Source organism: Myotis nattereri, assembly GCF_964212035.1.
Source record: "Myotis nattereri genome assembly, chromosome: 5".
NCBI classification, from domain to species: Eukaryota; Metazoa; Chordata; class Mammalia; order Chiroptera; family Vespertilionidae; genus Myotis; species Myotis nattereri.
This window is the reverse complement of record NC_138080.1, coordinates 81,987,281-82,013,187: the sequence shown is the minus strand read 5'-3', so window position 1 is coordinate 82,013,187 and position 25,907 is coordinate 81,987,281. Positions and strand designations below refer to the sequence as shown.

At 34.1% G+C, this 25,907-nt stretch overlaps 1 protein-coding gene across 5 annotated transcripts in view; it reads right to left on the bottom strand.

Annotated features, from left to right (window-relative positions):
- LOC308518964 (ankyrin repeat and KH domain-containing protein 1) overlaps positions 1 to 25,907 on the bottom strand; it is a gene marked incomplete at its 3' end in the record, with an annotated part of 123,349 nt that overhangs the window by 14,488 nt on the left and 82,954 nt on the right. For all 5 annotated transcript variants that reach the window (XM_081090794.1, XM_081090790.1, XM_081090791.1 and 2 more), the window contains 13 exons: positions 17,912 to 18,670; positions 12,426 to 12,571; positions 12,156 to 12,267; positions 11,339 to 11,484; positions 10,902 to 11,044; positions 10,269 to 10,482; positions 8,590 to 8,765; positions 8,216 to 8,378; positions 5,965 to 6,060; positions 5,162 to 5,278; positions 3,174 to 3,348; positions 1,694 to 2,150; positions 650 to 796 (listed from right to left, as the gene is read on the bottom strand). In XM_081090794.1, the coding sequence (XP_080946920.1) occupies positions 650 to 796; positions 1,694 to 2,150; positions 3,174 to 3,348; positions 5,162 to 5,278; positions 5,965 to 6,060; positions 8,216 to 8,378; positions 8,590 to 8,765; positions 10,269 to 10,482; positions 10,902 to 11,044; positions 11,339 to 11,484; positions 12,156 to 12,267; positions 12,426 to 12,571; positions 17,912 to 18,670 (2,851 nt within the window). The remainder of the gene's footprint in view (positions 1 to 649; positions 797 to 1,693; positions 2,151 to 3,173; positions 3,349 to 5,161; positions 5,279 to 5,964; positions 6,061 to 8,215; positions 8,379 to 8,589; positions 8,766 to 10,268; positions 10,483 to 10,901; positions 11,045 to 11,338; positions 11,485 to 12,155; positions 12,268 to 12,425; positions 12,572 to 17,911; positions 18,671 to 25,907) is intronic.

The following is a 25,907-nucleotide window of genomic DNA, read 5'->3' as shown; positions in this document are numbered from 1 at the left end:
CCCCCTTTTTATGATGATCTAATTGCATTAAAAGCAGATAATCAGTTTTTCAGAATATGCTCTCTAGCCAAGTCTAACTTTATTTAAACGTTATAAATAGATAAGCTAGATGTCTGAATCAAAATGGGACCATTAAACAAACATCATAACCCTAATAACATTGTGATTTGCTGTCAAGTATAGAATCTTCCCTTTAAGAAGAAACTTGTGGCCATTTTGTAAACTACATCTTATGTTTTTAAAAAATTTTTGTTTTAATAAATACTTTTTGTTATTCTAAACCTAATGTTTGTTGTTTCCTATAAAATATGCATGCAAAATTTATACATTACTTCTAATTTTGCTTTAGCCTACAGCAGGGGTCCTCAAACTATGGCCTGCAGGCCACATGCAAATACAAATATTGTATTTGTTCCCGTTTTGTTTTTTTACTTCAAAATAAGATATGTGCAGTGTGCATAGGAATTTGTTCATAGTTTTTTTTAAAACTATAGTCCGGCCCTCCAATGGTCTGAGGGACAGTGAACTGGCCCCCTGTTTAAAAAGTTTGAGGACCCCTGGCCTGTAGTTTAAAATAATAACTACATTCAAATTATTCATTAATTAATTGGTCTATGTAAGTTAAAAAGATAAGACAAATTTTTCTTACCTTCGTACAACTTCTTTCCACCCTTCTTCTCTTTTTTGCCCCCTTTTAGGGCTAGTCAGATTCAGCTTTATGTTTGGAGAGTTTAATGGCAATGACACTGACTTATAGCTTGTTGATAAAGAACTAGAATTCACTTCACCTTCAGGTCTGAGAAGAGAGAAATAGCAAATCCAATAAAAGAAAAATTTTAAGTTAGAAAATCAAGAGATTATTATGGACATTATGCTAAAATACTTGAATTAAAATTTGGCACATCAAATTATCAACAATTCAGAAAAATAGAAATAGGACAAAGAGTCCAACATCTATTTTAGTATAAAAATGGACTTGGAAGTCAAAAGTTGTACTATCCTATATAATAAAACCCTAATATGCAAATCGACCGAATGGAGGAATGATCAGAGGAATGACTGGTCGCTATGGTGTGCACTGACCACCAAGGGGCAGATGCTCAACGCAGGAGCTGCCCTCTGGTGGTCAGTACGCTCCCACAGGGGGAGAGCCGCTCAGCCAGAAGACAGGCTCATGGCTGGCAAGCACAGTGGCGGTGGTGGGAGCCTCTCCTGCCTCCGCTGCAGGTGGGTGGTAAGGAGCAAGGGGTCTTGGACTGCGAGAGCCCAGGACTGTGAGAGGGATGTCTGACTGCCATAAGGGGATTGGGCCTAAGCCAGCAGGCGGACATCCCCTAAGAAGTCCCAGACTGTGAGAGAGGGTGCAGGCCAGACTGAGCCCGCTCCCCCCCCCACACACACAAATTTCATGCACTGGGCCTCTAGTAATCAATAAAAGTGACATAGTGAAAATCAAGATATTGCTAATATTTTCAACTTCAAAATGAAATCATAAAAATTTTTAATAATCTCATTTTATAATCAGCACATTAGGACATTGATAAATTTCACTTTTGAATACTGAAGACAGATAATGAGATGGATTTAAACTGTTAACACAACTTGTGCTTGAAGAATAAACCTCAACTTATTGTGCCAAGCATGGAAAAACAACAACAGGTGGATGTCGAGTTAACATATTAGAAAAATTTACCGTGTTTGAGTTTTAGAAGTGGCAGTACTTATTTTTTCTTCTTGGGAATGGAGTAGCAGTGAGGGGTATCTCCTATCACCAGAGGAATTCACATCCATACTGAAGTTTAATTCTTGGCTTTTACCACCACTGCTACTCTCACTGTTGCAATCTGTGCTGTCCAAGTTATCTGAATCACTGTTCCCTCCTGCACCACCACCTCTGGGTTCTCCATTTATTTTATTTTTGTCTGCCTTTTGCTGTGTTAAGGATATATGTTGTTCTGGTAATATTAAAGGTGCAGTGGGAGGGGTTTCTTTTGTTTTGTTCTTCTTATTTTTCCTATTGGTGCTGGGGGTTGTCACCACATTAGCCCTTTTTTTCCCAAACGCGTTTGTGAATGTTGCAGATGTTGCAGAGATTCCAATTGTGGTGGTGGTGGTTGCACTAGGAGGTTCTATGGGAACTTCTTGCTCCACTGAAATTATCAAAAAGAATAAAGATCACATTGAGAGCCACAGATCTCAAAATAAATTATTACATATATACCTGTAACATTTCATAGTAAGTTAGTCCTTTACTCATATTTTCCTTATACCTATATTTACTAGTAAATAAAGAAATCTTGCCCTTGCTCAGTGGTTAGAGTGTTAGCCCAAGGACTTAAGGGTCTTTGGTCTGATTCCAGTCAAGGACACATACATCAGTTGCAGGCTCGATCCCCGGCCTGGGTCAGGGTGTGTGCAGGAGGCAACCAATTGATGTGTCTCTCTCTGTCTCTCCCTCTCCCTTCCACTCTCTCTAAAAATCAATGCAAAAATTTCCTCAGGTGAGGATTAACAAAACAAACAAAAAAGAAATCTTTACTGTTGTTAGAACAAATATACTATATCTTATTTTGATGTCTAAACTGGTATAAAACATTCATACAGTTAACACTTTTAAGATCTGAAATGTTAGTCTCATGAACTAACCAAAAATCACAATATAGTTTAAATTTAGAAAAAATTTCAAATAGGATTTTAGAATTAGAATTCAAATATAGCAAGATTATTTGCTTACTACAAGCACTGTATAATAAACAACTCTTTGCGAATAATAAAACCCTAGTGCTGTAGAGCTTTGTGCCTGAACCTTAGCTAAAAATTTATTGAGGAAACAGACCTCTCCAATTTTCCAACAGGGGGTGAGGGGGAAGGAGAGAGCAGAGAGGAACCTGGCATACCTCTTTCACTGTATTGTTTTCAGGACATACACAATGTTTTACAGGGAGATTTAAATTACAATTGAACTTCCTCAATTAATATGTTTGTCTCCCCCCCTCCTATTTCTCTATATCACTTTACAATGTAAAATGTTTAGAAATATTTACTATGAGTCAATTGTCAATTTCAGATTAAAGTAATTGAATATTTAACTAGAATTAATTACATCAAAGGTATTCAAAATGAAGTTGCTAAACAGGAGAATTTTATCACTAATTTGATGGGTCATTTCTCACCATCTTCATCATTTTCCTCTTCATCTTCATCCTCTGGTAGTTCTGAATTCTCCTTAGGTTTGTTTTCTTCATCTTCTTCCTGCTTCCTTTTCTGCTCCTCTTTTTTCTTTTTTCTCTTTTCTTTTCTTTTCTCTCTTTTAGCTGCAAGAGCCTGCTTTCTGCTCTCCTCTCTTGACTGAAATAAAGATGTATCATATTATCAACAAAGCAATAATTTAAAATCAAGAATGAAATGATATTTCTGTTTATGATATGAGGAGTTTCCCATGAATATCAGTTTCAAAACACATTTACAAAAGCAACAAAAGAAAAAATATATCGCTTCTCGGCCTTTTGGCTAAGATCAAGTGCAAAAGAAAAAATAAATAAACCGGACTTCATGAGAAATAAAAGTTTTTGTGCTTCAAAGGAACCATCAAGAAAATAAAAAGACAACCCTTAAAAAGGAAAAAAAAATTTCAAATCATACATCTGGCAAAGGGCTATATCAAGTATACAGTAGTCTCCCCTTATCCATAGTTTCATTTTTTGCAGTTTCAGATTTTTGCATATGGCCTGCAAAGCCTAAAATATTTACTATGTGGCATTTTATAGAAAAATTTGCCGATCTCCTATGTTAATAAGAAAGGGGCTGAGGACTGAAAGAAAAGACTGTATTTTCAATTAAAAATCATTTCCTCACTCAGTTGCCATAAATCCAGTGGGCTATTTAGGGAATTGCTGACCATGTATGTCCCTGGGTAGTTACAAAAAAATAAAAATTAGGATGGGACCTTAGCTGTCATCTAACTTCAAACTTCTTTTTATTTAAAAATGAAGACAGCTTTTTTCCTTCTTATTTTAACTGTAATCAAGTTTATCATGAAAGTACTAGCCCTAGCTGGTTTGGCTCAGTGAAGTTTATCATGAAAGTACTAAAATTTAATTCCCTAATTATTAAGACTTTAACGTTTACAGTTTTTCCCCTATTATAAGCAATAGAACAATGAATGACCTTATATACATTCACATCTTTGAGCATTTGTCTATCTTAGATAAAATTTCTATAAGTGGAATGGCTAGAATAAGGGTATTCACTTTTTTAATTAATTAATTTGTCAAATACCTCTGTTAATAGTTATACTAATTTATACCATACATAAAGAAATCATACTAGAGTGCTAATTTCTCCATACCTTTGCCTCAACAGCTATTACCAGACCTTTAAATTTTGACAGTCTGGTAAAAAAAAACCTTAAATCACTCTTTTATAGTGCATTTCTTTATTTATAAAGTTAGGCATTCTCCATCTATTGACCATCTATATTTATTTTTCTCTGAATCATTCCTTATTCTGAGCAAGTTCTCTTTTTCTCATTGATTGGTAAGCAATCTTTCCTTCTGTTTTTAGCTTACAAGTTTTATTTTGTAATTTTTAAACTAAGAACTGGCATTTTCCAAAATGATTGTATCTTTTTTCTTCGTTTAATCAACAAAATATTTTCAGGTTAAGCTATCTCTTGCATTCCTAGAATGACTATTTGATCATGGAGTTTTTTCTTTTAATATAAATTCTGGATTTAATAACAAATCCTCATTTCCCTGGTAAACAGACTGAGCCTCAGAAAAGTGATCTTGTTTATTTAACTTTTTCCATTTTACCACACATTCTAGGCTACCTGACACTTAGTCTTTGAGGATATAATAAACCACTTATAGCCCAGATCTTATAATAAACAAATGACTTCCAATGTTTTACTAAATTTTTCTTAGACTAATATTAAAACCACTTAGGCAGTAAGTATCATTTGGTAAATTGTGATCTGATTGAAAACTAGACCTCACTTATATGGTTCAAAATATTTTTTATGAATGACAGGTTCAAATTAAAAATTAATCTACTAATCATTTCCTTTGAAAAATATTTTGTTCAAAATATTGGTCTATAGGTGGCAAATTTACCTTAGATTTTCAATATTTTTATAAGGAAAATTATTTTTCCCACTCACCTTTTCCAGATCAAGTTCCTTTAAAAGAATACTTGCATTCTTGTTTGCTTCCGCAGCCTGTTGGTCTTTAGCCTTCACAATTGTCTCAACACACTGATGACACTTTTTCAACAGTTCCTATAGTGAAAAATGGAATTATTTCAATGAAGGAACACGTAACATACTAGGCCAAATAAGACGAGCTGATTAGCATACCAAAATCCAGGGCTTAATTCAAATAAATAAATTAAATTATCCTTTGAGTCTAGTCATGAATCAATCTTCAATTAAAATAAGGAACTACTCCCTAAAAACTTTATATGTTCTCAGAAAACTTTCTAAATTGGGCTAATGGTCTAGTAATAAATTTTGGCTGCAGTCACTGTAATTATGGTTCAGAAAAGTAAGGGAATCATTTATCAGAAGTATTATACCCAGCCCTAACTGGTTTGGCTCAGCGGATAGAGAGTCGGCCTGCGGACTGAGGGGTCCTGGGTTCGATTCCGGTCAAGGGCATGTACCTGGGTTGCGGGCACATCCCCAGTGAGGGGTGTGCAGGAGGCAGCTGAATCGATGTTTCTCTTTCATCGATGTTTCTAACTCTCTATCCCTCTCCCTTCCTCTCTGTAAAAAATCAATAAAATATATTAAAAAAAAAAAAAGAAGTATTATACCCATTCTCTATTTATAAATGGAGAAACTAAAGTATAGAAAGACGAGGTGGTTAGTCTCATAGAGGACAAAAGAAAAGGTCTGTAACTGCACATTTTAGCACATAATTCCACAAAAAACAAAAATGTGCTCTAATAGCATATTAAACCTACCTTATCTGTAATTGTTGCTATGTATCTCATGCATTCTATATCAGAAGGGAACTGATTGACTTCTTTCACCAAATATTGAACAACTTTTACATGACCCTGTAAAGAGTACAACAGAAAGCACACCAAAAAATCTCTTAAAATTTATCCATATGCTTAAAAACTTAAGAGTAAAAGGTATATTAATACTTTAAGATAGTTTATTAAATTACAAATTGAAATTATAAAAATAAAATCAGTGTTGAGTTTATAAACAGAAAGATAAGTACAACATGCTCGGGAATATATGGTGGACCAAAAGACATTTCTCCTGAGTTTAATATGCCTATTTTCCATGGAAAGTAGAAAAGTTTTTGTAAATTAGTCCTAAAAACAAAGAGGATGTTCTAGATTCCAAAGCATTATTTTGGCTCTCACCTTACTAAACAAGGTAGATTGCCTACATTTATCTGAGTCCTATACCTTGACTCTAGAAAGAACACTTCCTAATTGTCATTATCAGAGAATGAATAATTTGTAATCAATTCTATTATAAAATAACCAAACTTGCATAGTTTCCCCTCCTATTAAGGTTCTAAGACATCCTCAAAAATTGGTCTGGTAGTGACACAAAACAGAAAAGTGGTTGCCTTCAAAGCAGGGAATTAATTGAACACAGGCACGATAAAACTTTCTAGAATGATGGAAATATTTTATATCTTTATGGGGTTTGAGTTACATGGGCATATGCATTTATCAAAACGCATTAAACTATGAACCTCAGACTTGTGCATTACACTGGATATAAATTATACCTCAATTAAAAGGAAAGAAAATTTTGTAAAAAGAATTAAGTCTAGAAAATATCTTAAGATATTTTTGTAAGACATATAACTTATACTACTCTCATTCAATAGCTATTTAGTTACCAGCTATTATGAGTTAGGCACTGTGCTAAACAACTGGGTATGAACAGTGGTGAAAAAGTAATGAATCTTATTGTTCATGGATCTTCCAGCCTAGTTGAGGAGATAGACATTAAAAAAGTAAACATGTAGCCTTGACTGGTTTGACTCAGTGGATAGAGCGTCGTCCTGCGGACTCAAGGGTCCTGGGTTCGATTCCAGTCAAGGGCATGTACCTTGGTTGCAGGCACCCAGTAGGGAGTGTGCGAGAGGCAGCTGATCAATGTTTCTCTCTCATCGATGTTTCTACCTGTCTCTCTCCCTTCCTCTCTGTAAAAAATCAATAAAATACATTTTTAAAAAAAGTAAATGTATTTGAACATATAAACTACACATTTGGATGAGGAAAATAATAGTGTACTATAAAAGAGAAGAGGGACCTTTTCAGATTGGGTGTTACAGAAGAACTCTTAACATTTAAAATGGGAGCTAAAGGGTAAGTAGAAGTGAGTCAGGTGATGCAAGGGAAAGACATTTTGGGAAAAGAAAACCAGTGAGAAAAAGACCTGAGGCAGTTAAAAATTTATTGCTGAAGTGTAGTGAGCCAAGGGGAAGGGTAGTATAAATGACTGGTCTGGGGAGGCTGGCATGAGCCATATCCTACAGGGCTTTGTAAGCCATGTTAAGTCATTTATAGTTTATCATAAATGTAATGGGAGGGCTTTTAAAAATATAACAGATAAGTGAGCCTTTATATATATATATATATATATATATATATATATATATATATATATATATTATAATAAGTTTTTATTAAAGAGTCCACTCATTTTTTTTCCTCCTGAGGTAGAGAAGACATCCATCTGCATATAATAACTGCCCTTAAATCTAATGCTTTATGTACAATGACATAACAAAACTAGTCTAGACACGAGTTAATCTAATAAAGTTGCTTGTAGTGAGCTACCATATAGCTATTAGATCTGGCTACAAAAAGTGAAAATATAGCAGTTATTTGTATATAGATTTATAGTCATTTATCCAAGGTCAATTTATCTTTCTTATATGGTTTTAACTTAGAATTGATTTAAAATTATTAAATTTCGCCGAAACCGGTTTGGCTCAGTGGATAGAGCGTCGGCCTGCGGACTGAAAGGTCCCAGGTTCGATTCCGGTCAAGGGCATGTACCTGGGTTGCGGGCACATCCCCGGTGGGGGATGTGCAGGAGGCAGCTGATCGATGTTTCTCTCTCATCGATGTTTCCAACTCTCTATCTCTCTCCCTTCCTCTCTGTGAAAAATCAATAAAATATATTTTAAAAAAAAAAATTATTAAATTTTATCCCCCCTCACCCATATCAAATTACCTTCCGAAATGCTGACATAAGAGGTGTGATTTTCCGGTTATCTGCAGCATCCACATCAGCACCTGCTTGCACCAGCAACTGCACCACATCAAAATGTCCACCATTGGATGCCAACCAAAGTGGTGTGTTTCCCTTCTTATTATGAACATCAATATGGGCTCCTCTATAAAATCAAAAGATGTTAATGTAGTTTGTTTCCTATGAGAAGAGGCAAACTTTTTCTATTTTTCTCTATTTGTCTTTTATCTGTTACAAAATATTATGTAAACAATCTGTTCTTTAAAATGTCAGTAAAGTAGAACAATTTTATTAGCTTTAATGGCTCTGGAAAGTGAAAGCAGAAAGTTCTATATATAAATAAAAAATTTACCCACCTACTAATGAGGAGCTCACAAAATTTATAGTGACCTTTGTCCGCTGCTATTGTTAAAGCAGTATCTCTTGAGGAAGGCACAGGGGGGGCATTGACGTCGGCTCCTTTATCAAGGAGAACTCTCCCAACCTCAGCATACCCTCCAGAAGCAGCTTCCATCAAGGGGGTAAGACCAGTCTGTTTAAACCAAAAATTATTCAAGTAAATTAATATAACTTTTCAAAAGGCTAAAACAATTGATTTGTGTTTTCTATTTGTTATTTTATCTCACAAAACAGCTAAGCAATATTCACAATCTTAAATTTCACTAAACAGCAAGTAAAAATTGTTAGATGCAATTAGACAAGCTAGAATGAATTAACTTATACAACCACATGCTAAATTAAAACAAACAAAACAATTTTATAACTTCTATACTGTTATAAATTTATGCATGAGACCTTAACTTCTCTGCACAACAAATAAAGATATTAAAAATGAATAAAAAGTAAGTAAAGCACAATGTTTAATGGGAAAACTTTTTTTAGATAATACTTTATCTGAGAACGCAGTTTGCTAAATACCTCAGGGTAAATTCTTTCAATCCTATTCAAATTTAGGTAAAATAGATTGAAATATCATATATTTTATTCATGTCTTTTGTTCATGACATTTTTGCCAAAAGATATTTCCTACTGGTAATATTTCTAAAGTAAGATGATTCATCTAGGACTTCTAATAATCAAGTGGGTCACACTGAGTATCTGTAATATAAAAGATAAACTGGATAGCAGGAAAGGCTCATCTCTCTTTGTGCAATGAAAAGTTTTAATGAAATTCAGGGAGAAAAAATGAGATTTTCATTCAAACCCTTCCAACTTGAAATGACTACCAGCTTAGCAATTGTCTGATTATTAAGAATTTTACACAAGTTACATTTTTCTAGAGTTCTAAGTACTTAATAGTTCTAAGCCAAAAAAGAATTCGAAACACTGACATACTCTTACTTTCTGAATGCTAAATAGTCATAAAATTGTCAGAATTTGGCTATCTTAAATTTATAATCTATGCAGTAATTTAAAAAAATTGATTTCAGAGAGAGGAAGGGAGCGAGAGAGAAACATCCATGTGAGAGAGAAACACTGATTATGATTAGTTGCCTCCCACACACACCCTGATCTGGGATTGAACTCACAACCTGGGTATGTGCCCCAACAGGGAATTGAACCCGCCACCTTTTGGTGTACAGGATGATGCTCCAACCAACTGAGTCACACTGGCTAGGGCTGTGCAGTAATTTTTTGGATTGGCGTTTTTACCATTGGTAAGCACATGCCTTATTAAGGCACATGCCTCTTTAAAAATCTACATTAATGGGCTCTATAAAATAATCTTACTACTCAAAAATATCTTACTATAAAATAATATTACTACATTCAAAAGCTGCAAATTAGAAGATTAAGAGAACCGCTCAAACCTGAGATTGAAAAAAATACTGATTCTATTTTCTTCACTGTCCTTAATAAAAGTCATGAATAGTGATAATGTGTTACCACTGTATAGCACAATTCTCCAATCTTGCATTAGGGCATCAGTTTTAAGTTATGACAATTTAAAACAGTACATCAATTTGAGTTGAAATGCTATTCTTCTTCTACTAGAAATATATCTGATGTAGTTGACAAATTATAAAGTGCTTACCTTTGCTCTATGCTCAACATTGGCTTTTCGGTCCAGAAGCAAACTCACTACTTCTGCTCGACCTTGAAAACAGGCCAAGGTGAGAGCTGTGTTCCGATTGGTCTCTATTTGGGCGTTAATGTCTGAACCCATATCAAGCAACAATTTCACTGCAGGAACATGTCCATTCATTGCAGCCAACATCAGGGGAGAAATACCTAGTTTACTCCCAGTCCTCAGGGGGGAAATTAGAAAATTAAAATATGTTACCTGTTGTTTTTTTAAAAAAGCATAGAGAACGTAAAGGATGAAAATGTTTCAGTAAAAAGAAACCAATGAATGATTTTATTTGTTTAGACTAATAATTAGAAGTAGGAAAATCTTACAATTTACAACATAATCCTTATTTAGAGTTATAAATTTTCAACTATACATAACCACGTACTTTCTGAAGGAGACCTCTTTAAAAATAGTCACCTTAGTTGAAATAATCTGTGATTATTTATAAGCACATTACAGGAAGAACTGTTGGCTCTTGTAACTTTAATACTATCTTAATTAAAAATGGTGTCTATCCAAATATTTAGGGGAAGACACTTATTCTAAGTAGTAACTTATTAATCATGAGTAAAAAACGAGATAGGTGATAGATACCTTGAATTAATTTCTGCCCCAGCATTAAGCAGAATCTTAATGATATTGACATATCCTCCAGATGCAGCTAGACTCAGTGGTGTATAATCAGACACATTCCTATGTTCTTTATTTGCACCTCGAGCCAGCAACAAATCTACCACCTACAAAGTAAAATGTGAACAGAGAATTCCAGTTTACACCAAGGGCTCAATTTATCATTAATTAGACTTTGTATATTCAAATATCAGCATTAGGGAAATGGATTCAATTTCACATCAAGGAATTCAGAGGTTTGAAATCCCAATTGTACTGAAATCAAAAGTTACTCTTTCTATTCGTCAATTGTTGAGTAACCATTTGCATTTCATATGTTTTAGGATTGTGGTTCACTCATCATAGGCATATTTAAAATATAAGGAAACATATTTACAAAATGAAAATTAACATTAACACACCTCCTGACGTCCACCAGAACATGCCAATGAAAGTGGAGTATCCTTAGTTCGTTCAGACTGTGCTTCTATATCTCCACCTTTATCCAAAAGGATTTCAACAACTCCAACATGCCCTGCTGTTGCCGCCAGGATCAGTGGTGTGAAGCCTAAATCAGAAAATAAAACTCTCAAACAAATTTGTGGTTTTTACTTATTAAGCCACTGCTTTTATTTCTTGATTATTTTAGTAGAGAAAGTCTTTAGGGCAGATACTTATAAGTATTTAACATAAAACTGCTCTAACCTCTAATTTGTTTGTGACAAAAATCCATAAACATCTATAAAAAGGAAATACTAAGTCAAAGATAACTATTACAGTTTATACTCATAGTGAACTTTGAAACCGCTGCATGCTCAACTTTTGGATTAAGGAGAAAGGAAACCTGTACTTCACTGATAATTTATAGTCAAATTTCTGGAGAATAATTAGGCTCTGTAGATGAACAAATCTGGAATTTCAAATTGAAATATGCTTATCCATCTTTTCACTGAGACAGTCTAGAAACTACATAATGACAGTGAAAAAACTTGATGTAACTACACTCAGACTATTTATTTATTTATTTATTATATATTTATTTATTTTATTTATAATTGACCTTAGAGAGGGAGGAAGGGAGATAGGAATATTGATGTGAGAGAGACACATTGATCAGTTGCCTCCCACATACATCCCAACTGGGAATCCAACCCATGACCGTACATAGGATGATGCTCTAACCAACTGAGCCACACTGGCCAGGGCCAGACTTTATTTTTTTTGACTGACATTCCTTACCTTTTTTGTCTCTGTGTTCGATTTTAGCATCTCGTGCAATGAGTACAGATACGAGTTCTTCATGGCCACCTGCACAAGCTAATGTTAATGCTGTGTCATGATTGCTCTCAGTCTAGAAGGGGAAAAAATAAATTAGATTTTGTTTTTTTACAACAGGGTTATCAATTGATGAGCAAATATTTTCACAATGAATATAAAATGATAATTTTCCTTTCCAAACAAAGAAAATAAAAATGTGCAAAATAAGTTTAAATAAAGCAATATACTCACATGTGCATCAATGTCAACTGAGGGATAGACAGGGGGCAATGACTGGGAAGCCACATTGCTTGGAGACTGTGAACAGGGTTCAGGTGTAAGACATTCTGTGGTCTGAGAGGAACTGTTTGAACCAGTGGGCACTCTGCTACTCACAGCTGAAAAACAATATCCATATTGCTGAATTCTACTAAAAGAGTAGTCATTTATAATATACAAAAAAATACAGAAAATATAAAATTCTGTATTAGTAATATAATGTAGTAACTAAATCCTAAGCTTTGGAGTCAGATGAACCTATTGGAGTTTCAATTTTTCTTAGGTGTAAAATGGGGAGAATAATAACAATACCTGCCTTGTAAGGCTGTTGGAAATACTCAGAATAATGCAGGTAAAATACTTAGTATAGTGTCTGTTATTGAGTGCAAATGTAACAAATGGTAGCCTTTTACATTGTTAATAGAGAAAAAATAGTTTCCTTTAAAAAAGTAAAGACTTTCTTAATTTATAAAAGGCAATTAGATAAAATATCCTGAGAACAATGCAAAAAAGGGGAGAACAAGTTAGAATATTTATCCCATTAATAGCAGAGAGCATTTTTTAAAATTCAATATTTGCTTTGAAAATTTGCCACAATGAATCAGTGTCTGAAAATCAAACTATTTTTCAACTGAACATTGAAACTTTTATTTTAGATCTCAAAATCTGGTGTTTGGAAACTTTGTTAATTGAAATGTTACCTTTATGTCTATATATTTCTTACATTTCATTAGAGATGAAGTTTGCCTCATAGAGAGGGAAATAGGACCTATCTGAGAGGGATGCTGTGAATTGTCTGTGAGATAATTTATAAAAACATTTAACACAGTGTTTGGCATATAGTAAGTACTCAATAAATGTAATTATCAGATATTTTATAGAACTTTCAGTACTATTATTCACTAATTTGAAAAACATTACTACTTAAGAAGGAAAAAAACTCAGAAAAACACACAATCATTAATAATATGGAAAAAGACAACAAGGCTTCAGTAATGTCAATAAACAAACTTCTATCACCCAGACTGAAAGTCAAGAAAACATATAAGTCTTAAAGGGAACTATAAGCATTTCAAATGTTAGAGAATATTTTCTCTCTAGAATTTTGATAGGACCCCAATCACTTGCTAAGGTGTCCACAAGTGTGAATGAGTTTAGTATATTACTTTTAAAAATAACAAATTTTAAAAATGTTCAGATATGTTTCCATATGAGCTGTCCTCCCCATCAATATATATAAAATTATCTTGGCAATATGAATTTCTGCAGATTGTCACCACATAAGTATACATAATTTAAACTATCCATTTACAAATAGGAACGATTATTATATATATTTGTTTCACCTACAAGAACATGCAAATGAAAAAAAGTTTAAAAATTTTTATCATTTAATGAAATAAAAGCAGATATTTGTTATTCCTCCTCAAAACAGTTGATATATTTGGAAAATAGCTCTAGTAAGCAAGATTCTAAAGATGATACATAGCACCTTTATAATAAAATTTTTACACTGGTCTCATAATTATTAACATACACCTTATTGAAGAACTACTTTTTAATCATTATTAATTTTATTTATTCATGTTACCTCTTGTTATATGAAAAACAGACATTTAAAAAATTTTAAACATTTGACTAGAGTGCTGTGCCAGAATGTGATGTTATAAAAAGACTTCTTTACAGAGTTGACTTTAAAAAAATACTTTTGTGCATTTAAAAACTATGACAAAAAATGTGTTGTCACACCAACTATTGTACATTTTCTACATCATTATTTTAGAAACATTTTTTCTACCTTGCAATAATGACAATCAGCAACATTTCATAGAAGTGACTTTAATAGGCTTAATTACATACAAAAGTTATAAAGATAAAAACTAGAAAGTAGCAAAGATTTAAAGGTACATGTGGAATAAAGGTTTTATTAAGATAAATTTACACCAAGACTATAACATTTTCATAAATCCTAAATTGTTTCCTACCTCTGAATAAAATGTCTCTGAAAATGACTATAATTACTATCACAAAAGTCACATAATTCAAATTAAATTTATGCACTACCCTAAAAAGGTGATAAAAGAACTAAGGATAATATTCTACCTAATTCTTTATAAAATTTAAGACAGTTTTGTAGGCAATATGGAAGATGATAATAAACCTTGCTATACAAAAACCTCAGATACTAGGTTTACATAAGCTATGTTGTAGGGTTTTAATAAATTAAATAACTATAAATTGTTTTATTTAATAGTAACTATTAGTTTCATATAAATAAATAAAAATCTATGAATAAAATATTAACATCTATTAGAGGAAATTATTATTTAAAGGCATTTCATTGTAAGTGCCCTAAAAAATAAGAGAGTTTCCTAATTACTCTTTTATTCTTAAGCCACATTGACTACCACAGTATTATTTAAAGTAAAATACTTTTGAATTGGAATTTGTTGTAAAGAGCCTATTAACATGCCAATAGCAATAACAATGTGCTAAAGTCACAAAAATACATTAGCCCTTATATGCACATCAAATCTTAATATAAAATAAGAAAATGTTATTTAATAGAATTTAGAAGTTTTGAGAAAATATCTTTAAGATAAATTGAGAACTTCAAGTTGAATCAGATGCAAGCATATTACATCTGTGGTTCTTAAACCTGGCTGAACTGACTTTTGACTCTTGTTACTTACTAGCAACTTAATTTCCATAAGCCTCAGTTTTTTAAAAGAAAAACAGGTGGGAAAAGTATTTTATAGGATTATTATAAATAGTTCACAAGACAATGTACATAAGCATTTAGCACAGAGCTTAGCGCATGGTAAGTACTCAATAAATTGAACAGATATTAGTTAATTTTTAGCCAATGTTTTTTATATATTCATAATGAAATTTTTACTAATGTTTCTAAAACTGCTCAATGGTCAAAGCTATTTTGAATTCTTTAAATTGCTTTGAATTCCCAGACCTCAGTTCTAGATATTTGAATCATGTAAAACTGAGGTCTGGACATGAAAATCACTTGTTATTATGATAAACTGTAAAAGTCCAATACTTTCAGAAGAAAAGGACTTGAAGAACCATGCTCCCAATCAAGATTTTACATACATTTTGTCTGGGACTAAATCAAATATGACACAAATAAGACTATATACTAAAAGACTAAGTTAGTCAGCTAATCAAGTTGTGACATTAATAAATTATGTATCTACCAACTCATCATGATAAATTTTGAGAATAAAACTGCATTAAAGAAAAAATACTCCTATATTTAAAGAGTAAATTTATTGCTATTATAAATGAATATTTTCTGGAGTATAATTGCAAGATGTACAGTATTCTCTCCTTTATTAAATACAAGGCTTGAGAACTAGATTTAATTTAGGTAAAATTAATCACATCTTTGGTCTCACATATAATCCTACCAATTTCAATGTATCATACACTTGTAGAATTAGGTATTCACCATTCATCCTTGTCTAATTTCTTTAACCTTCAAGTAAAAAAATTAAGAGAAACCTGGGCTTAATGGAAGTTTTTTTATATGAACATAATTTTTATATTTATTGGCTGATTTACAAGTTAAAGTTTATTAATAAAATAATATTACATAATATGGTGGACCAACTATCACTAGATATTAATGTCTAACAGAAATTAAATTTTATTAGTTTCTATTAACATTACATATCATTAAAAGATGTTTTCTAAATCAGCTTTTTGAAGTTTTATGTTAACTTTGTAAAAGACCACTTCAATTTAACAAATACTTTGGTGAAATAAAATTTAACCTCCCCTACAAAACTATCGGACCATCCATTTACCACCATAAAGTTCAAATCCAGAAGTTTACTTTTAGAGCTGTTTCTACAGTCTTTAAAAACAACAACCAAACAAGTCCTAAGTTACAACAATACTAGATCGATCAGTAATGTGGGTTTCATGATGTAAATTGAGTATTTAATTAGGAACATTACAATGCTATTTATAGAACCTTAAAAATGTTATTCCAGGATCACTAGTTTTATTATTATTATTCATAATCATACTGCACACTCCAATATATACTTTTTCCCAGATTAGAAATAAGAGCTATAAATAAACTCTGAGTTTATTTATAATTTATAACAACTCTCAATGCTAATGACACAGTTAATTTGAGTTAAATGGCTATGGGCTTAAGATATAAAAACCTAAATTAAATAATCCAACTCCTTAAAACATTTCCCAGCATTTTTATTTTCTTTACAAAAACTAAGATATTCCTCCTCTGCACAGTGGTACCTATATTTCATATTAGAGGAGCCTCACAGGCTGTATTACAATTCTATAACCACTGAAAGTCATACACATGCCCCCCAAAATTCCTGATTTAAGTAATCTTATTCCACATTTTTAAAGATTCAGTAAAGATTAGGAAGACTAAAGACTCACAAAAGAAGAAAACTGGGATAGCATAATTGGGATGGGAGGAGGGAAGGAGAATATGACAAGAGGAAACAGACAACAGTTAAGGAAAAAAATTTTGCAATCGAGACAGAGGACTGGCCTGCCTTTGAATATCACTCCAGCTACATCTTAGTTCTTGGTCTTCATCCACTGTCAACAGCCATTCTGGCTGCATTTCTGAACTGGGCTCTCATGGAGGTGATACATTCACCAGCCATCTTTAGGAAGGTAAATGATTAATTGCACTGTTTTCCCACTGCTGCAAGGACAATGAAAGGGAAAGTAAACTTGTGTACCTCATTTCATATCTAGTTGTAATTTTCCACAAAAAAAAAAAAAAAAAAGAAAAGAAACATACTTTAAGGTTACCAGGTCCTTTTTTATTTTTTATTTTTGTGTGTGTGTATTATGTCTGTCTGTGTGCTTTCATCAAGACAGTTAATATAAAAATCCCAATCTCCAAATCATCATCAAGTTGACAATAATTTCTAACTTTAAATATTCTAACCACAAATACTGTATCAACATGGAATGTTTATAGTTTTCTCTGAACATCCCTTTCAATTATAAATATTTAAATTGATCTAATAAAATTATAAATAAAGAAAAAACAATGTGATTTAGAATTCTGATTTCCAAACATAAAAATCACTAGCAGGAAAATTTAATGTATAATCTTTTGTGAATATCTCTAAAGCCTACAAAGGAATTCTATTTTGAGATCTCCTAACCAAGACACAACACAGGGTGATTTTGACACCAAAGGTCTAAAGTAAAGGATCATGGCAGCTTTATTTCTTTGCCTTTGTAAGTAACAAAAAGAAGAGGGGCAAACACACTTTTGTGTGTTAGAGCTTAATTAAAATCACTTCCAAAACACCTCAGGAAATAATTTTACAAAGATCATTCTAAAACATAAAAGTACAAAGTTGGTGTTTTTGGAGGGCTGTGTAAAGAAGTTGAGCACACAGATTAAAGAAAAATTATTACAGATATATTTCTTAACCCACCTGCTATCAGGTCATCAAGAGTGTCGGTAAGCGTCTGGGCTGGAGTTGCAACCATTAGTCCATCTGGTTCTTGAACTAACAGCCCCTGATCATGTCCAGTAATAGCAATCTGTGGCTGTCCTATAATCTGATGATTACCTGATATTTTGTGAAGTTCAAGAGAATTTGTCCCATTAGAACCTAAGTCACTGGAAAAGTTACACTGTGGAGATGATAAAGGCTGGACTGGGACAAAATCAATTTGTTCTGCCGATGGTGGAGACTGTTGCTCATCATCAACATCATTATCTTTAAATAAGATTGTGTCAACCTGAGGTAACTCTGAAAAGTGATCCTCTAGAAGACTACCATCTCCTTCCCCTTCTGGGAAGACTCCTCTATGAGAGCACTGCTGGTGTAGAGATACTGTGTCTTTCTGACCTTTGGTTTCCAAGTATTCTTTGGTAAATTGTTGCTGTGTTTTCATCTGCAACTGCCTTTCCACTTTCTGCAGCTCTTTCAGTATTTTCTTCTTCTTCTGGACTTGCTCTTCTCTGTTCTTTTTAAGTTCTTCTATCTTATCTTTGTTCAGAGGTTCACCTTGAATTAACTCCAATGACTTAAGCTGTGCTTTTTCAATAGCGCTAATTCTTTGTCCCAGTTCATTCAGCTTGCCTTCAGTCTCCTCTACTATGCACTCCAAAGGCTGGTATGGGTGAAAAGGTGGCAGTACGTCCTGATCTGCTACCTGCAGGGAACTGGACTTCTGCTTGGATGTACCTAAGCACATGAAAAATGTTTGAAAAAGTGCCATGCTAAAAAAAAAAAAAATCAGCTCCCCCTCCCACACACATGGACCTCCCTCCCCAAACCCTTATAACTAATGCTGTAGAATGAATGTTTAAAGATTCACACAGTGGTAGGTAAAGACTATACTCATCTATTTAACAGCACAAACTAGGATGTTGCCAATTAAAAAAATGAAATTTTTAATAAAAAGTTTAATCTTTAGAACAGGAGGATTTTGGAAATCAAGACAGGACAGGATGAAAATCAAATCAAAGAGGAAAAGAATCTCAAAATTCTGCTTATTTGACTAGACTTCTTAAAGAATATCAAATCTAAAGCATTATCAAAATAGAGTTAAGATACCATTAATATTAGCTTAACTGCTCAATTGTTCTTTGCACAATATTAACTGTGCAAGCAAAGATTACTATAAGAAACTATAACTTGTAGATGAAAGTAGTTTTTTTTCAAATTGCCAAAATGCTTCTCTTAATATATCAAAATATAATGTGAAATCAGTTTTTTCAAGATACATGGTTCTAAAATTTTCCATCATCTTTAATACTTTTGTACATGAACACTAATATTAAAAAGAGCAATTTTTTCTGAGTTTACATAAACTCTTAATGTAAGCATCTATCAGAGAAAAATGATGTTACCTAGGAGGAAAATCAGATTTCCCACATAAGAGTACTCATATTGACAATGTGTTTAAAAATAAAGTAAATGTACATTATTTTAAGGTTTTTGAATCACACCTAAATTAAGTTTCTCCTCTCATGACAAAATAATTATAAATATTAATAATCCTAACACCTGGACATAGAGTGGAGGATACATGTAATTACTGCTTTAATTCAAGGCTTAATCCTCTTATTTAGGAAGAACTGGGACTATCTATATATATACAAACCTAATATGCTAATTGTCCCACCAACCGTTCAACCAGTCACTATTATGTGCACTGACCACCAGGGGGCAGACGCTCTGACTGGCAGGTTAGCTTGCTGCTGGGGTCCAGCTGATTGGGACTTGGCAAGACGGGCCAGACACACCCTAGAGCCCTCTTGTGGTCCCTCCCCAGCCCCGATTGTGCACCAGTGGGGTCCCTCAGCCTGGCCTGTGCCCTCTCGCAATCTGGGACCCCTCAAGGGATGTTGAAGAGCTGGTTTTGCCCAATGCCCACAGGCCAGGCCAAAGGACCCCACTGGTGCATGAATCTGTGCACTGGGCCTCTAGTTCAGTAATAAAAAAGAACAAACTACTGATATATTCTACAACATGGATGAACTTTGAAAATATGCTAAGTCAGTGATTTTCAACTAGTGTGCCACCACAAGAATTTTAAAAACATGCAATACCTGACTCTTTAGTCAGGCGCACTGACCTCTTTTCCCTTAAATTGTCAAAAAAATAACAGCAACACAATAATAGCCATCGGTGTGAATGAATCAAAAGTATACCTGTTTTTTTGTCAGATCAGAAAAAATATTTTTTGATGTACTGCAGAGTTTTAGCAATTAGTTTATGTGTGTCACAAGATGAAAAAGGTTGAAAATCACTGTGGTAAGTGAAAGAAGACAGACACAAAAGACCATATATTGTGTAATTCCATTTATATCAATTCTATAGAGACAGAAAGGAAATTAGTGGCTGTTGTCTGAGGTTATGGTGGTGAGAATGGAGATTGATCACAGACAGTTATGAGAGATCTTTTTGGAGTAATGGAAATATGCTAAAATAGATGGTAGTGATGGTTGCACAACTCTGTAAGTTTATTAAAACTCACTGCATTTTACATTTAAAATGAGTGAACTTTATAGCATTTTGTGTGTGTGTGTGTGTGTGTGTGTTTTAATCCTCCCCCTAGGATATTTTTTCCGTTGATTTTTAGAGAAGGTGAAGGGAGGGGAGGTGGAGGAGGAGGGAGAGAAAGAGAGAAAAAGAGAGAGAGAGAAACATTTATGTATTGGACCCCAATCAGGGCCAGGGATAGAACCCACAACCAAGGTATGTGCCCTTGACCGGGAATTAAACCCGAGACCCTTTGGTCTGCAGGCTGATGCTCTAACCACTGAACAAAATGGCCAAGCCTACCCAGTTCTTTTTTAACAGCTTCATTGCTGTTTAATTTTAAATACCATAAAGTTGCCCTGGCCAGTGTTGCTAAGTGGTTAGAGTGTTGGACTTGGGTTCCATTCCCTGTCAAGGGCACATATCTCAGTTGTGGGTTCGATCTCTGGCCTCGGTCCAGGTGTGTTCCAGAGGCAACCAGTCAATGTGTCTCTCTCACATATCAATGTTTCTCTCTCTCTCTCCCCCTCCTCCCTCCCTTTACTCTCTCTCTAGAAATCAGTGGGAAAAATGTCCTTCGGTGAGGATTAAAAAAGAACTCAGAAAAAAAATTAGTTGTCCATTCTTTTGGACTGTAGTCAATATATATGAATAACATAAACATAGTTAACTTAAGAATTTAAAAAACAGATCATCCAATGCATTAAAAATGATTCTCAAATCCAAAGGAAAAAAGTCATCTATTAGATGTTAAAACATACTGAATTACAAGAGGTGACAAAACCACTGAAAAATAAAATCAGAGATTCAGCTGCTTCTTTGCTAGAATGGGAGATGTTAGAACTGCAGGTAGCTCTACTATCTGCAACATGTTTTATTACTGAAAAAGACTAACAGTTTTTCCACAAGAAACTGTCTTTAACAAGGTCAGAAGGCCACAGTTGCAAAATTACTGCCATCACTTTAAGAGACTTATTCTTTAAATGCAAGCTTAGCAAAATGTATTGTCTATATTCAATTTTACATTTCTACCTTAACAAAGTGGTGAAGAAATACTTTATTCTTTCAAAGCAATAGCCTTTAGATTTGTGAGATAATTTTATAAATATTTCCATAAGTTTATATAGGAATTCATGGTTTGATATATTTGTTCAAAGTACCTAATGACAATCAACAGATAAGAAAAGGAAGGATAACCAGCACAAAGAACAACAACCAAAACTCAGTTGTGTGATAAATTCAATGACTTTAGCATACTAAATTTAAAAATTCTGCAGACTGAAAACTCCTTTAAACACTTATTAATTTCAAAACACCCTTATATAGTTGATACATATTTTGTATATAAGATTAAGGAAATCCATGTAAGAGTTCAACACTAACCAGACTGGTAATTATATGAACTTAAAGATTCAAAAATTAAAAATCTAACAAATAATAAGATGATCCAAAATAAGGCTAGAATTTTGAGGACAGTAACAGTAGAAATGGCCCTTTCTTGTTAATAAATAAGATGCAAGAAGTTTAAAATACAAGATTACTAAAAGTAACTTAACTAAATATAGAAACTAAAAGCCCAGAATACTAGTAGATATAGCAATAAAAACAAAGGATGGTGAAAGTAATGAACAAAAAGCAGTTCTTCTCCAAAGAGGCTAGATACACATCAAAGCAGTAACACAAGCTGTAATATCAAAAGTAAACCAGGTTGGTAAAAAATAAATAATACAACCTAATCATTCCCAGAAGCTGAAGCAACACCTTCAATTTTGGGGAAAAGTAGAGAATGTGACAAGTGTTCTTTTAGCAACAAATTTTCAGTTAGCAGGAAGGTAGTAAGTAGTATATAAGATGCTAGAAAATAAGAGTTTCATCTCCTTCCAACATCTTCCACTGTCACATGTAAATAAATAAATCTATTCATTGGTAACATTGGATGACATTATAAAGTACTTTCTAGGAATTTAGGAAAAGTTACCATCTCATCTTTTTGGTTTGGTTTCCAGTAGAAAAACTTTGTAAACAGGAAACCATAATATAGAGACAGCTTTGAACGAGACCTTTTTTTTTTTTAAATTTTATTTTTTTTATGGGCAGTGAGGGAATGAGGTGGACATGTACATGCCAAATATTTAGTTTATTATTGAAATGAGTTAATTCTACCAATCATTTTTGTGTCTAAAATAATTAGTATACTGTGCAATAGAAAAATAATGGCTAAAGGACAAAACACATGACATGCCAGTAGATTTGGTTTCGTATTTCTTACTTGGTTTTGTCTAATCAGATATAAACTTTGTTGTGATCCCTTTGCTTTCTTATATCTCTACATAGCACCTTACTAGAATTATCTTTTTTAGAATCATTAAAAAAAATCTTTATTGATTTCAGAAAGGAAGGGAGAGGTAGAGGGAGAGAGATATATAAACATCAATGATGAGAGCGGATCATCGAGTGGCTGCTTTCTGCACACCCTCCTACTGGGATCAAGCCTGCAACCTGGGCATGTGCCCTTGACCGGAATTGAACCTGGGACCCTTCAGTCTGCAGGCTGACACTCTATCCATGGAGTAAAATAGGCTAGGGCTAGAATGATTTTTAAAAAAAATATTTTTATTGATTTCAGAGAGGAAGGGAGAGGGTGAGAGAGATAGAAACATTAATGATGAGAGAGAACCATTGATTGGCCACCTCCTGCACACCCCCTACGGGTATCGCCTGCAACCCGGGCATGTGCCCTTGACTGGAATCGAACCCGCAACTCTTCAGTCCGCAGGCCGACACTCTATTCACTGAGCCAAGCCGGCTAGGGCTAGAATGATTTTTAAACAGCTGGGTCTTAAATTGAAATAGAAAAAAAGGTTAATGAAGTAGTCTAGAAAATAACACAGTACATCAAATGTAATAGAGTATATATATTATCTAATGGAATTTGTGTTTGGATAAATAGATGTACAATGTGTCCTGGGTTTCATTGTTCTTATTGTGGTCATAGTGAAAAATGAAAGCCATTGGCCTGGAATTCATCATTTTTTCTTTATGTCTAAATACCTGTCACAAAATTTCCCAAAGTGGCAGGACACGCCTTTAACACTAGTAGCTCTGCACACGAATCCGTGCACCAGTAGCTCGCCGCCCTCCAGCAGCTCTCTGCTCGCTACCCTGCCCTCCTGTAGCTCCCCCCCCACCCCCGTCCCCTACTCCCCCCATAGCTTGCTGTCCTACCCGCTTCTGCAGCTCTCCACCCGCTGCCCCGCCCTCCTGTAGCTCCCTCGCCCCCCCCATAGCTTGCTGCCCTGCCCCCTCCTGTAGCTCTCTGCCATCCGATTTTAGCTCACTGCCCCACCCTCCTGCTGATCTGTGATCCAGTCGTTATGTGGTCAGTCAGTCATTACACTTCATGGTGTAATGACCATTTGCATATTACATCTTTATTATATAGGATAGTAAGGTTAACCAAGAGTGTTCAAAGACAGAGCATCTGTGTTACATGCTAAAAGATTAATTCAACCTTCTGCCTTCTAAGCAATTATATGTTAAAAGGCATTATTAAATTTGGGCATATGTAATCCATGTAAACATGAATACATAATAGAAATCTATTAAACTAGAGAATATCAGTAGTAAAAATTCCATAAGAACACTCAACTTCATTCACTATACATATATTTTTCTATACACTTTTTTTTTAAATCCTCACCTGAGGATATTTTTTCCATTGACTTTCAGAGAGAGTGGAAGGAGGGGAGGGAGGGAGGGAGAAAGAGAAAGAGAGAGAAATATCAATGTGAGAGAGACACATTGACTGGTTACCTCCTGAGCACCCTGACTGGGCTGGAATGAACCTGCAACTCAGGTGCATGCCCTTGACTGGGAATCAAACCCGCAACACTTTGGTACAAAAGCCGACGCTCTATCCACTGAGCAACACCAGCCAGGGCTCTCTGCACTTTTAATGATTTGATATAAAAATATGAGAACTTTTCAGGTGCCTATTCCAATAAACAACTCTGGGATATAAAAGCAGTATGTTAACTGAGTTCTTACTTTACATTTATATTGCTGTTTTCAATCTTTTCCCACCATTTTAGAATACTACTTCTTGATTAATTTTTTTAAAAACATCATTCTTTAATCACATCTCCCTTCTTAAAAATGTTTAATAATTTTCTTTTGCATTCAGAATGATATATATTCTTAGCCTGGTATTCATTAGTGTATTCAACAAATATTGGAACAAATAGAACAAGCAAGGCATAGTGGACTATACAAAGATAAACAACATAAACCCTGCCCTTGAGGAGCTTACAGTCTAAAAGAGGAGATAAAAGTATACAAGTCCAAATATAGGGATAAATCCAAGGATTGGCAGGCCTGGAATGGGGGTATAATATAGGAACCCTCATGCATTGCTGGTGGGAGTGTAAACTGTTCTAGCCATTATAGAGAGCAAATTTGTAATACTCTCAGATAAACAGGCAATTCTGCTCCTAAATTTATCCCAAATAAATTCTCACAAAGACCTACAAGGGGAGTATATAAGGATTTTCATCACAGCATTATCTGTGAGAAGTGAGAAGCAACTGGGTACCCATCACTGGGAGAAAGGACTGGTGAAAAAGGGAGGATATACAGGGTGAAGCACTGTGCTTTTGGCAGAAACAATATAGAGGCAGACACATAAATAGATCTTAAAAACAGTATCGAATGAAAAAAGTAAAAAACAAAATGGAATTCAGCACAATATCACTTGTTAAATTTAAAATACCCATTAAGTAGTAAACGTATTATGAGAATGTGTAAGAACAAAAGAATCTACACATCAACCCCCCCCCCAAAACAAAACAAAACAAAACCAACCCAGAATGATTGCCCACAGGGCAAGTAGGGGAATGAAAGAGGGATAAAGGGAGTAAGAGAGGAGCCACAATGTCAAAGCACCAGGAATTGAGTGTGATTAACCCAACCTTCTACACATGAGTTCCAAAAGGGGAGGAGGGGGCAGGAGTAGCAGTGACCTGAGCCAGAAGGAAGATCCAATAAAGTGCTGTAGGAGTTCAGAGCAAAGAAATTACTCCTCTAGAGGGCTTGAGGTGCACACAAAAGATAAAGGTTTTGTTTTATCCTGACATCATTTAAATGCTTTGTAACAGATTAAATTCTAAACTGTTAACCTGCATAGGATAATCCAGTCCTCTCTTTTAGAATCTCTGGAGAACCAGTTACAACAAATAAATCAGATGCGACAAATGGCTTCAAATGACAAATTTAAAAATTAATTTTGTAAGGCATGGGGTTGATACCACTTTTATATCCTTTCCCATCTGAGTATTCACAACTATACATAATATAGCTAAACAATGCTAGAAAACTGAGCATATCACTCTCTCCTAGTTTCACATTTTGTTCATAGAGTGATTCTGAGGTCTCTCAG